Source organism: Sminthopsis crassicaudata, chromosome 2, assembly GCF_048593235.1.
Source record: "Sminthopsis crassicaudata isolate SCR6 chromosome 2, ASM4859323v1, whole genome shotgun sequence".
Classification (NCBI taxonomy): domain Eukaryota; kingdom Metazoa; phylum Chordata; class Mammalia; order Dasyuromorphia; family Dasyuridae; genus Sminthopsis; species Sminthopsis crassicaudata.
Window position 1 is genome coordinate 611,733,152 of NC_133618.1, and position 15,089 is coordinate 611,748,240.

The 15,089-nt window shown below is 34.5% G+C and overlaps 1 protein-coding gene across 2 annotated transcripts in view; it reads right to left on the reverse strand.

The window, feature by feature from the left end:
• Nucleotides 1-15,089, reverse strand: part of HPSE2 (heparanase 2 (inactive)) — a 703,263-nt gene that overhangs the window by 136,374 nt on the left and 551,800 nt on the right. For both annotated transcript variants that reach the window (XM_074296035.1, XM_074296034.1), the window contains exon 9: nt 9,960-10,074. In XM_074296035.1, coding sequence (XP_074152136.1) covers nt 9,960-10,074 — 115 coding nt within the window. The remainder of the gene's footprint in view (nt 1-9,959; nt 10,075-15,089) is intronic.

Consider the following 15,089-nt stretch of genomic DNA (forward strand, 5'->3'; position numbering starts at 1 on the left):
AAACTGGGTGCTGGACATGCTAAATGCAAGAATGATGCAGTCTCTGCCCTCAAAGACATTACATTATATTAGGAGGAAACAACACATAGAAAATGACATACAAAATTTATTTACAAGGGGACAATACTAGTAATTAGTGAGCGGCAATAATCAGGATCAACTTTCTGTAGAGAGTGCTTGAAATAACTTTGAAGGTAGCTAGTAATCCTGAGGTAGAAGTTACAAAGCTCATTCCAAGTACAGAAGGCAGCTTGGGAAAAGACAAAGGGTTAGTGAATGGAATGCAGATGTGGGCAGCAGCAAGAAGGCATGACTGGCTGGAAGTTAGACTAAAAGACAGTAATTCTGAAGAAGAAGAAAAAAAAAAAGTAAGCTGGTTCTCTATTGTGAAGAGTTTTAAATGCCAAACTGGGAAGTTTCTATTTAATAATAAGATAAGAGGATTCACTAAAATTTCTTGACCATGGAAGTGAGGTCAGACCTATGCTTTAAAAATATAAAATTTGGCAGCTATATAGATAGGGGAGAGTCTGAAAACAAGAACACTAATTTGGACACATATAATAGTCCTTTTTAAAAGGAGATGCGGGCCTACTGAACTGGGGTTAACTAGTTTCAGCATGATAGTCAAAGTGCTTGATCATGTGCAGTCTGATATATCATATCATGGTTTCTAAATGTCTATTTGATCATTTAAAAATAGTAAATGACAGTGTTAAGATTGTTATTATAAAATTCTTTTGGCTTACACTTCATTGAGAAGTCTATAATATGGTTCCCCATATTTGAACAGAATCTATTTTTTTTGTTTGTTTTTCTTTAATTAGTCTACAATTAATCCTTTTCAAGTGTAAAAATCTCAGGTTTCTGTTCATACCCAATCTTCCTCCAGCCTCAATAGTCAATGTCAAAATTCTACCCATTTTTTCAAGCCCAGTTCTTTTCTTTCACTAAAACTTTCTTGATTCCCATCTGCAGAAGTGATCATATCTTAGTGAGAATCTTCAGAGCACTTTGGTTTTACTTTTTGTATTTTTTAAAGCTCATTGCATCTTATTTTAGTTGTTATTTAAATTAAATTATTTAAATTTAAATTAAACTTAATTAAAGAATTTAAATTCTACTAGATCACAAGCTCCTTGAAAGCAGAGACCATCCCTTAATCCTTTCATTTATATGCTAGGCTGGGATCTTGGGCAGAAGTATATGTTTCAAAAATATTTTAAGTGCAGGGAAATAGATCTGGATTTGAAACCAGAACCCATAGGTTTGACTCTTTGATCTAGTTCTTCGAGTTCCAGTTTTCTTAACTGCAAAATGAAGTGTGAACTGCATAATTTCTGAGATTTCTCTAGTTCTATATCTGTAATTTGATGTGTAAATATAGAGATAGGAAAGTTTCAAATAAGTTTAGATAGACTCTTCAAAAACTGAGCTCTAGTGGCATGTATTTGGGGCCAGAAGTGAAATACTGGTATTGGTTGAAAAACGGCCAGTGTGAGATGCAGTGATAGATTCTCCAGCTGAAGCAGCTTTTTTTTTTCCAGCAGCCAGCTGACTCCCACAAAGAATGTATGTGGAAAAGGCTTTGTCTGGGCAGCTAATGAGAGGATCCTGTTTCACATCACAGCTACCCCTAACAGGTACACTTGGCTCCTTTCAGCTTCCTGATCACTCCCACGGGAAAGAAAGGATCAAAGACAGGCACTTACATCTCAAACAGGTTAGCAGCTGGCTCTATGGAGCTTTCACCTTGGTCTAAAGCTCTGTAATTCTTTCCTTTGCACATACCCTGGTTGAGGCCAGGCAATGACTACAAAAGTCTCATTCAATTATCTTTATAACCCATTTGCTCTTCTTCATTGGCTAAGTCACTGCATCACTATGGGCTTCCATTTTGTTATCTCATCTATTATATTGCTCTAACATGCTGTGATTCTCTACAGTTCTTGTCAATCTTCAGAGAACTTTGGAACATTTTTCTCATTTTATTTTCACCACATCTTACAGAGCAGACATGGTTTTACAGATTGGAAATTCAGAGAAATAGAGGAATTCAGTACTAGAAAGAACCTTGGAGTCATTGTTATCAAGCCTTTGTTTTCTAGATAAGAGAAGGGAGGCCCAGAAAGATAAAAATGGTTTCCTAAGGTTACAGTACAGCCAGGGTAAAAAGCAGATCTCCCACCTTTTAGTCCGATTCTTTTAAAAATTACCCCATGCTGCTGTCTGATAATGTGTCTCATTTGGGAAGATGACACAACTGGCTCACCATCGACAAGTCATATGCTCAGAGATGTTTTGTTTTTTTTTTTTGTTTGTTTTGTTTTGTTTTTAACATGAGCAGAGAAGATCTGGGATGCTTCTCTCATGCTACCTGAATGAGTCTCCCTTGAAACCAGCCGTGCACATGTGCTATGCTCCAGGGCTAGGCTGTGACTTGGGAATGACAAGAAACTAGTTGATTCACAAGTTTACATGACAATGGAACTTAAGACCTTGCCTTCATTAGTAATGAGGCAGGTACCATAAGATTTAGATTTTTTTTTCCCTAATAACTTGATGGTTAGATCTTGTTAGGTTAAAAAAAAAATTAGTGTAAACTTGAAAATCAGTGACTATGCCATTTCCTTGGAAACCATCAGCTTCTTTTACATATCTTGTTTTTTTTTAATAGTTCACATTTAACACTGTAGTTCCAACATTGCCCTATTTCTCTATGACCTTTGATGTTGCCATGATATGTCCTTAACAAGAATTGGTCAGAGTTCATGTTAATAAAGACAAGGTCACAGTCCAGTTCCTGGACAGGATATTGAGTTTCATTCTATCAGATGGCCACAGTTCATAGTGATGATTTATACGCAGAAATGTAAATGAGACTTTAAAAATCATCATCTAGTCTAACCTCAAAGGGAAATTGAGACCCAGGCCAAATGAGGCATTTAGGAATCAAACTGAAGCCTCCTGACTCACTATACGATACACATTTCATTATGAGCACCCATTCTCAGACTTTTTTTTTTTTTTTTCCCCTTGATATGCCAATATTAACTGAGGATAACAGGCAAATGACAATATAAATGAGTAGATCTTGTTCTGGGAAAAATAACTCGGAGCTTACAGCTGCCCCCTGGTGGTAAGTTTGTAGTTATCTTGTCCAAAGGATAGTACGTTATCAAGATGAAGGTGATTTTTCAATCTGGTTTTTCAATTTCACTAATTTTGCTTTTGTTATCAAATACCTGGCCATTATAGAAAGGACAGGAAAATCATCTCAAACACTATAAAGAGGCAATATTTTCTATGGTGTAGCTCTTAAAAACTCCATGAAATATATACATCTCAATATCATGATTGATTTTTAAAGTATTCTTTTCTCTTTGTCTACAATAGAAACTTGAAGACATTTCCCCCAAGAGTCTCTTTTGCTTAGACTGGCTGTGGTAAGTGATACAAAAGCTACATGCAGAAATTTTTTGAAGTGGCAACTTATTATAAGTTCACATTTACTGAGATGCAGTTTAGAGGATGGCAGTAGGCCAGCCTTTCCTGAGACAATGCTATAAGTTAGTAGATAAAATTAACAAAGTAATTTTCTAGAAAAATACCTAAAGTCAATAAGAGCTGGGCAGCATGCAAGAAAATGTTGAAATGATTCAGGTTACAAATAGCTCTTTTTCCAAATAGATTCCATGGATTGGTCATGGAGACTAAAATCTCATTCTGTCCAATGACCCAAATGGAGGAAGAATTGAAAAGAGGGCAGTACTGAGAACTTAGTGATAAAGTACTAAGTTCATGGGATAATAGGATTAGGGTTTAGAAGATATTTTAAAGATCATGCAATTCAACTTCATCATTTTCTTTGTGGGGAAACTGAGCCCCAGAGATGTTAAGTGATTTACTAGCATGATTTCTTCTATGAAGGGCACTGCCCTGGTCTTCAGACCATATTATAGCCTCAAAGAAACAATCTATATGATATCTCAGTCAGTTTCTTCAGGAAACACAAAACATTGGATTTAGTTCTTATTGATTCCAAAGTAAAGACATTAGGACAGATTTTTTTTTTTTTTTATTTTAGAAGAAATAAATTCCCACAACAATAAAAAAAGAATCAAGTGGGCTTCATTAGCCTAAAGAAGAGAAGATTTAGATGGAATATGATTATTGTCTTTCATATATTTTGAGAGATTTCATTAAAAATGGAGATTACACTTTTTGTTGTGATTGTTTAGCTCTAGAGGTCAGAATTAGAACCAATGGATAGAAATCATAGGTCAAGAGATTTAAGTTCAGCACAAAGATAAGTTTTTTTTTTTGTTTTTTTTGTTTTTTTTTTAATAGCAAAGCTATCTGAAACAAAACTCGACTGTTACATAAGAGAATGAGAGTTTTCTGTTCCTAGATAGGTTCAAGTAGAGACCAAATGACAATTGTTGAGATGTCATACTGCACATTTTATCTTTGAGGAAGGAAGTTGGACTAGATAACCTCTAAGATCCTCATTCTATCCTAGAATTCTAAGTCTTCTAACTCTTAGGGCTTACTAGGTAAATAATATGAAGAAAACTAGGATGTATTTAGTAATGCCTTTATAAACTTTTCCTAGGACTAATTTTTTTTTAACTATTAATTTATTTTTTTATTAATTTTTATAATCATAACTTTTTTTGACAGTACATATGCATGAGTAATTTTTTTTTTTTTTTTACATTATCCCTTGTACTTCTTTCTGTTCTGAATTTTTCCCCTCCTTCCCTCCACCCCCTTCCCTAGATGGCAGGCATTCCCATACATATTAAATATCTTATAGTATATCCTAGGTACAATATATATGTGCAGAACCGAATTTTGTTGTTGTTGTTGTTGCAAAGGAAGAATTGGATTCGGAAGGTAAAAATAATCTACGAAGAAAAACAAACAAACAAAAATGCTAACAGTTTACACTCATTTCCCAGTGTTCCTTTTCTGGATTTAGCTGATTCTGTCCATCATTGATCAATTGGAATTGGATTAGCTCTTCTCTATGTTGAAGGTATCCACTTCCATCAGAATACATCCTCATACAGTATCATTGTTGAAGTGTATAATGATCTCCTAGTTCTGCTCTTTTCACTCAGCATCAGTTGATGTAAGTCTTTCCAAGCCTCTCTGTATTCTTCCTGTTGGTCATTTCTTACAGAACAATAATATTCCATAACATTCATATACCATAATTTACCCAACCATTCTCCAATTGTTGGGCATCCATTCATTTTCCAGTTTCTGGCCACTACAAAAAGGGCTGCCACAAACATTTTGGCACATACAGGTCCCTTTCCCTTCTTTAGTATTTCCTTGGGATATAAGCCCAGTAGTAGCACTGCTGGGTCAAAGGGCATGCACATTTTGATAACTTTTTGGTCATTATTCCAGATTGCTCTCCAGAATGGCCGGATTCTTTCACAACTCCACCAACAATGCCTCAGTGTCCCAATTTTCCCACAGCCCTTCCAACATTCATCGTTATTTGTTCCTGTCATCTTAGCCAATCTGACAGGTGTGTAGTGGTATCTTAGAGTTGTCTTAATTTGCATTTCTCTGACCAGTAGTGATTGGAACACTCTTTCATATGAGTGGAAATAATTTTAATTTCATCATCTGAAAATTGTCTGTTCATATCCTTTAACCATTTATCAATTGGAGAATGGCTTGATTTCTTATAAATTAAAGTCAATTCTCTGTATATTTTGGAGATGAGGCCTTTATCAGAACCTTTAACTGTAAAAATGTTTTCCCAATTTGTTACTTCTCTTCTAATCTTGTTTGCATTAGTTTTGTTTGTGCAGAAACTTTTTAATTTGGTGTAATCAAAATTTTCTATTTTGTGATCAATAATGGTCTCTAGTTCTCCCTTGGACACAAACTCCTTCCTCCTCCACAAGTCTGAGAGGTAAACCATCCCATGTTCCTCTAATTTGTTTATGATTTCGTTCTTTATGCCTAAATCTTGGACCCATTTTGATCTTATCTTAGTATGTGGTGTTAAATGTAGGTCCATGCCTAGTTTCTGCCATATTTTTTTTTTTTTTTTTTTTTTGAGGCTGGGGTTAAGTGACTTGCCCAGGGTCACACAGCTAGGAAGTGTTAAGTGTCTGAGACCAGATTTGAACTCGGGTCCTTCTGAATTCAAGGCTGATGCTCTATCCACTGTGCCACCTAGCTGCCCCTTAATTTTGTTTTTAAAGGACTATTTCATAATTCTTTTTTACTCAAATTAGTCTAACCAGAATAATAAAACTTTAACAAGAGGGATCAAAGATACTGGAATATAAGATAGACTAATGAACTCCTCAAGGCCACAGCTTTCATGCAAACTCTATTGCTTTTTTAACTTACATGGACAAAAGGATTGAAAAATAACATTAAATCACAAACCATGCTATCTTCCTTTAAAGGGCCACTAAGTTACTACAGAAGAACCAGGGCAAAAGCAGTTGATATTTTTTAAGGAATGAAAAATCCCAATCAGCTAAACCTCTGTGCCCTTAATAAACTCTCTGTAAGATTTAATCACAATGTAAAATCCACAGGTTTTTATTGACAGTATTGGATTATCAAATGCATAACTCTCTGAAGGGGTAATCATTCTATTTCCCAGATCTCCATTACACATTCCAAGAGACTTCTGGCAGTATTTGTGGAAACTGTGTCCTGGTTTAGCCTTGTAAATTCCTTCCAGAGGAGATGCAGAACCTACTCTTTCTGCTGCCAAGTTTTGTGCTTACAAGGTGTAGAATTTATTAGAGAGAAACAGGATGAAAAGATAACCTGATTATTTTAAAAGTGCTTTTACGTAAGATTTCTTTATTAGAGCTGGGTGTTTTCAGAAGTATAGTTACTTAATTCTTTTAAGACTTTTAGCTAAATAGATGGGCTCTGTTAAACATTTTAAATCCAAGATCCTTAGAGATGTGGGTAACATCCTTTGTGGCTATATGATAAACCTCAAGAATAAAGCCCTCTTCTTAGATCCTATACTCATGATTGTATAGTGGTAAAAGTGCTTGATCTGGAGGCAGATGCTCCCATCATGAATGCTTATGAAATGGGTTTTAACCTCTCTGGGTCATCTGTAAAATGAGAATAATAACATGAACACTACCTATCTTACAAAGTAATTTTGGGGAGAGCTCTTTGTCAGTTATATTACACAAGAAATGTGAATAATAATTATCATTACATTCAACAGCAATTTTCAGCATAATACTATTAAATGAAATCAAACTACAAGAATTTAAAGGGTTCAAAATCTATACAAATAGGCAACTATGGATATATAGAAAAAGGCACAGATGCCAAATTTTCTCGGTTAGGGAATGCAGTCCTAGAAATGGCTCTGTTCAATTATTCATCTAGTTTAATTTTGGTGTAAGTCTTCTATGGATGGATCACCAAGATGTTTACATATATTCTTTCTTTAGTTTCACCCTGTTTTTATCTCCCCTGGTCCTAGATCTGAGGTTTCTTTGTGGCTTAGAGCATAAGTCACAAAGGCAGTGTCCTAATAAATCTCTATTGCACTACAACAAAAACAATAACAACATTTCTTTGTAATTTGTTTAATGAGTTTTGTCTTTTTCAAAGTGCTTTATGATAGAATAAAAGAATAATGAATACTTTGTATAATGCCTTAAGATTTGCAAAATGCTTTATATTTAATTTTGATTTTTACAACAACCCTATGAAGTAGGTACCTTATTATCCATATTTTACAGATGAGGAAACAAAGGCCAAAATAGGTTAAACAACTTGCTCAGGATCAGCTAGCTAGTAAGTGTCTGAGGCAGGATTCACAATTAGGTCTTTTCAGTCTCCCATCTAGTCTTCATCCCTGGGCTCTCTCATATCACAGAATTAAAGCTAGAAGGACTTTAAGGTCTTCTAGATCAAGAGTGTTAAGCTCATATTGGAACAAATTGAAACATGAGGATCCCTATAGGCCACAGACTTAGTTCCAAAATCTATTATTTATGTTTGATTATATTTTATATTTTGTTGAATATTTTCCAATTAAATTTTAATCTTGTTCAAACCACATTTAAAAAAGACCACTTCTGGTCTGGTCTATACCTTATTTTGTAGATAGATGAAGAAACTGAGTCCATATGTCCAAAGGGCTATCAAACTGAGCATACTCTTTGATTAAGTAGTGTCTCACCTGAGTCTATATCCCAAAGAAATCATAAGAAAAGGAAAAGATCCATACATGCAAAAATGTTTGTGACAGCCCTTTTTGTAGTGGCAAGGAGCTGGAAACTGAATGTTTGTCCATAAGTTGGAGAATGGCTGACTGAGTTATGGCATATGAGTGTTGTGGAATATTATTGTTCTATAAGAAACAATCAGCAAGCTGATTTCAGAGAGGCCTGGGGAGACTTATATGAACTCATGCTAAGTGAAGTGAGCAGAATCAGATCATTGCACATAACCACAATAAGATTATGTGATGATCAAGTCTGATGAACTTGGGGCTTTTGAGCAATGATTCAGGCCAATTCTAGTAGACTTGGGATGAAGAAAGCCATCTGCATCCAGAAAGAGGACTGTGAGAACAGAGTGTGAATACAACATAGTATTTTCACCTTTTTTTGTTATTGTTGTTGTTTGCTTTTTTTCTTTCTCATTTTTTCCCAATTGATCTATTTTTTTTTTTCATGTGCAGCATGATAATTGGGGAAATATGTATAGAATTGCACATGTTTAAACTAATATTGGATTACTCGCTGTCTATGGGAGGGGAGAAGAAGGGAAGGAGAAAAAATTTGGAATACAAGATTTTGTAAGGGCTAATATGGAAAACTATCTTTATATGTATTTTGAAAAATAAAAAGCTATTATTATAAAGTAAAATAACTAAAAAAAAAAGAAAAAGAAACTGAGTCCAAGGGAGGGTGAGGTGGCAGATCTAGGAATCAAATCCAGGCCTTTGATTCTAAGCCTAATATTCTTTCCCTCTTCCACAAGTTATTAGCTCTTTTCACCTTAAACCACTTCTGGTTCTAAAAGTATCACAATTATGTCCTAATATACACTCTTTCCTATTGTATTCCTCTGATACTCTGAGGTAAAGAAGGAAATACTTACTAGAACTATGATAATTATGATGGCCTAATTTGGGAAATCCACAACCATTAAACCAAATTATTTACCACAGATCTTGTTAATGGGTGCTAGCTATGTCATACATCTAATTTAAGAGTGATAACAATGCTAACACACACACATACACACAAATACACACGATTTTATGGCTATGGATACCAGATAAAAGATGATTGCTTAGCAATGACATTTGAGGGCCATGGATTATTTGATTAGGATAGAATTATTGGGATAAGATTAAAATAAAGTTGTTACCACATATGCTTAGAGTAAGTTTCTGGACAAGTTGAGTTTCATAAATTTTTGGACAAATATATTTTGAACACCAATACATAATTACTATATTCTTCTTGTGTTCCATATAAATGTTCTCACTGTCCATTCATGGGGTCAATGTGTAGTTGTAACTGGAGTGATCTTCCTCTCTAAGAAAGGGATCCACATCATCTCCGATTTTGGCTAACACTCTCCCATCTGTTTTCAACATGTTGCATTTGACATTAACTAATGTATCCTATTAGCATTAAAAGAAACCAATCTAAAAAAAATTCATTTTTAAATAGAGTTCAAACAGGCCACAAGGAGAAGAGGATTTTAAATTTTAAAAAATTGTGATGAAGCCAAAAGTCTGTGAAATGGGTCAAGAAAACAGAAGACAAGAATGTCTCTCTCTCTGATTTATGGTACTAACTGGTAACAGGAAAAGAAAAAGAAAATTTTCACAGCCTATATACAATAAAACAAAAGGTATGTGATCAGAGGGATTGAAAGACAGGGAATACATAATGGGATCTTCATCCCGCACTTACTGGTAATGGGTTAAAATTCTGGTCCACAAGGTGATTGTAGCCGTGGTCAAAAAATGAGTGCCGTATCACAACATCGATGCCCTGATTGGCCAACATTCCTAAAGTGTTCAACCATCTAAAAAGCAGGAAAACAGCTACATCAATGCATTTCAAAATAGGCATGGACTGGAATAAATATCCTAAAGATTACTGCTTGACTGGCAGAGTTAAGTCTACTCAATTACTCTCTCACAGTTTGCAAAGAATACTTGCATTCAATAGGTTATCAGTATCTAAGTGGCTCAGTCTGCATTTCTTTGCGATCTTCAAATCAGGTGTCCAGACCCATCCCATTACTCTAATATCATAAACCACAAAGCAGTCTGCTTTTAGGTAGATTTCCAAGGCAAAACTTCATATTTTATAAGAGAAAAGTCATAACTATGCATTCCATCGCTTAAATTTGCCTACTTAAATACCTCCATTGTGGATACACTATTCATACAGGTCCTTTCCACCTCACAGAATTTACATACAAACATGAACATTCTAGTCATTTACATATCTTTAAAAAAGGAATATCTACTAAAGGAATTTTTAAAGATCATACTTATTTCTAGATCCAACTAGTTACATACATAGAAATTGTTATGATCCAACAAAAATATGTCTTCCATAATGCATAAAGTTCAGCATACACATATTCCTTTAGTGTAAAATAGTCACAAATGCCCATCCTCACATGCAAACCATCATTCAAAAGCATTAGGACTATCTAAAAGCCCATTTTGCTCCATCAAATATCCGCAAACTCATGCTCATACACCCACATACAAGTATGCATACATGGTCTTATCATGTGCTCTTCTGAAATATTGGAAAACTTAAAATTTTGATAATTAATAGAACTCTTAAAAGTTAGAACTAACTTTGAAAGCCATTGAATAGTCCCTAACTTCTTCAGTTGTGATTTGCAACCCCTTATGGAGTCTCATAACTAAATGTGGGGGTCACGAAATTATGATTTATTGTCAGTAAAAGTTTGATTTTTAAAAATCTATTTTATATACCTATATACTAGGAATCATGTAAAAATTTCTTGGGTGAAAAAACATCACGAGTGAAAAAAGTTTAAGAAGTCCTGGAATAGTCAATATACAAGAGATTAATCAGGAACTTATACCTTTACTAAACTAGTAAATTAGGGTTCAGGAAACTCCTGATTTCAGAATAATTTTATATTTATAATAATTGTATCATGGTTTACATTATGCTTTTATATTCAAAGAATCTCACATTTATAATTTTGAGAATGGCCATATGGGAAGGGAACTGTATTAGAAGTGAGTAGATCTGAGATCAAATTCTTTTATTCTCAAAACTGGTATAATGCAGAGCAATCTACTTACTTCATGGCTCTGGATCTCTGAAACAGAGATCCTCATATGAAAAAAGAGGTTGAATTAGATGAAGTATAACTTTCTTTCCACCTCGCAATTTTAATTTTTTTTCTTCATAGTAATTAGCATGCTTAAAAAATGTACTGATAATCACAGAATACCAGGATTGAAATGTACCTTTGTTTTACAATAAGAAAGGCAAAGCTCAAAGGAGAGATGTGCTCAAGCTGAAATAATTAAAACAAGCATTGATTGACCCTTAGCACAGAAAAGATTGTCATAGATGGATTAATTCTAAGTCAAACCCCCCTCCCATTGTCACTAAGTGGTGAAATTGGGATCCTAATTCTGCTTTCCTGACTCCAGGCTCAGTGTTCTTTTCATACTGAAACTGTGAAAATCAAAGAGAGTCTGTGATTTCTCTATGAATACATACACATGTGCTCTCTAAGTGTTTATGTGTCTATGAGGTACTGCATCTAGGAGTGCATGGGTGTAAAAATATCAATGTGTCTTGGTGTTTGTATATGTGAAGACATCTGTAAGCCTGTGTGGATTACAGTGTGCAGAAGACTATTCACATTTTTGTGTGCCTATGCAATGAATTTGTGTTATCCTGGGAATATGTACACCTGTATATACACATTAAGAGGGGCCATGCCTGATACCTCTTTGCATGGCCCATAGCCCTAAGAACAATAGAATACATTAAACAAAGCAGCTGTTTAAAAAATGTGACTTAATTAACAAACCCTATTTTTAACTATTGTGAAGGGGAATCAATATGTTTGAGGATACCCTAAAGTATCCTTAGTGTGGCTGAGATTTATTTCCTTCTCTCCTACACCTCTCCCACTATAACTACTGACTGGACCATGTAGTAGAAAAAGCTTTGAATTTGGAGTTAGACAATCTGGCTTCATATTCTGGTTCTTGCTAACTACCAGTATTTTATCTTGAGCCAATCACCTCTTTAGACTTCATTTTAACCAGCAAGGTGGTAAAGTGGATAGAGTTTGGCCCAGAGTCAGGAAAGCTGAGTGCAAATCCAGCCTCAGACATTTACTAGCTGAGCAAGTCACTTAACCTCTGTTTGCCACAAAATATTCCTTTGTTAAAAATGGGGATAATAATAATACTTACATTCTACACATTACCTACACATTGCTGTAGAAATCAAATGAGATACTAATTGTAAAGTGCTTAGCACAGTGCCTGGCATATAGCAAGCACCAAATAAATATTCATTGTTGTTATGGTTATGCTTATGATCTTCATCATCATCATCATCAATTTCAAAGCTTATTGGAGTGGGGGAGACACTTAGAGAAGGGAAGTCAATGTAAAGGTATAAGTCTAGGTGTGCGGTGATGGGGTCTGCATCAGGGTAGTGGCAATGGTAAGAGAGAGAGGGCTTTATAAGAGAGAGGGTACAAAGGAAGAATCAACAGAATTTGGCCACTTACTGGTTGTGAGGGATTAAAGAGAATCAGGAGGCAAGAATGAGTCAAGGAGGAGGCTATGCTATGAGCCTGGCTATATGAGGGGATAATGGTGCCCTTTGTCAGAAAGCAAGAACTGAGAAAGAGCAGCCTGATGTCTAGGGGACAGAAAGCAAGTCTGAGAGATCCAGTAGGTAGCTGGAGATGTCTACGGGACAGATATACAGTCTGAGAGATCCAATATGTAGCAGAAGATGTTACACTGAAAACTGGGAGAAAGATTAGGATTGCATAAACCTGCAAGTGATCTGCATAAATGTGAGAATCTATGGGAGATGATGAAATAATTAAGAAATGCAGCAGCAAGAAAAGAGAAGGCTCACACCAAAGTCTTGGCCGACATCATGATCTTCATGAAGATTCTGCAAAGAGGACAGAGAAGGAAGGAATAGCCAGACAGGTAGAAGTGAAATCAAGAGAAAGTAGTTTCAAGAAAACTTAGAAGTAAATGGACTGAAAGTGTCAAAGACTATTTAGAGATCAAGCATGATGTGTCTTCTTTAAAAGGTGGATAAGATTTAAAAGGATGGAGGAAGTGAACAAGAAAGTGTCCCGGGCATACAAAATACCATGACTAAAAGCAGAAAATACATGCCATTCAGTGTGACTAGAATTTACATATAGAGAAGGTAATCATACAAGATAAAACAGGAAACATAGTAGAAGGATAAGAAGTTTAAACTTTATTTGGCAGATAATAGGGATCCACTGAACAAGTCTGAGCTGAGATGGGGCATTGCTAATCATGTACAAAAGGAAAATTAATTTGGTACGAATATAAAAGATGGACTGAGGGAGAAATAGCAGTCAATAATAGTAATAGTAATGATGCTTGTGGGATGGATTTAAATATTATGTAGATGAAAACAACATGACTTAGTAACTGATTAGATGTTAGTGATAAGGAAAAAGCATTCACAAAATCATAGAATTCAGATTTACAAAAAAGAAAAATGGTTCCATAGAAAATGTGCTACATTTGGAAAGAAAGGTCATGGATTCAAACCTTGGATTTTCTACTTACTATCTTATGTGACTCTGAACAAGTTACTTACTCCCTCCACTAGTAAGATGAGAAACTAGGATTTGAGAGCCTTTAAGGTTCCTTTCATCTCTAATCCTATGATCTTATAGTCCTAAAATCATCCAGTCTAATTTGCACCTGAGCAGATAAGTAGTGAGAAGTAAAGAAGACTGGATTTAGAGTCAAGAAGCTCCTAATTTAAATTTTGCTTTAGACACTAACTATAAATCTGGACAAGTTACTTAATTTTAGCATACTTTACCTATAAAATAGTAACCCGCACCATCAAAAGGTGTTAGGAAGATAAAATAAAATTATATGATAAAGGGCTTTATAAACTTTAAAGTACTATAAAATATTATAATCATTACATATATATATGTATATATATATATAGATATATATATATATATATATATATATATATATATATATATATATATATATATATATATATATAGTTATTCACAACAGATGGTCATCTATTTTCTGATTAAAGATTCCTAAGGATGGTGAGCCTTCTACTTTCTGCGACAGTACATTTCTATTTTAGACAATATTAATTCTTGAGGTACTTTTCTTTACACAGAAATTTATTTCTCTGCAAGTTCTATCTATTATTGTTAGTTCTGTCCTCAAGGGGATACAAGACAGATCTTCAAATATTAACTGTTTTCTAAACCTTTTCTTTCAGGAGCTACAGATTTCTAGTTCCTTTAACTCTTATGGGGGTTTTGAAGGACACTAAACACCTCCCCTCAAAAATTTCTCGTTTGTAGTTTAAGGATGAACAAATTTTTTTGACTATAATGTGATACTATTGATTAATTCTGAGTTTATAGCTCACTAAACTTTTCTGTTTTTTGTTTTTTTTTAATACTACTTTTTCTGCTGTTTACTTCTTTGTATATGTGAATTAACTTTTAAAATCTGAGTGTAGGATCTTTCATTAGTCTTTATTATATTTAGTCTTAATAAACCTTAAAAATGGAAATGAAGTTAATTTGGCATGAGTTCTCAGTTTGACATTTGGGTTTTATTTATTTAACTCTAAATACTTATAAATTATCTTGCAAACAACATCTGAACAGTTTTCCAGAAATCAAAGTCAAGCACAGAAATTTTCTTCCTCCCCCTTTTAAATTCTCAAAGGGATCTATGATCTCATTAATATAAGAATTCCTACCACTAATGCAGATTTCTACCATTTCATAACTGCCTATAC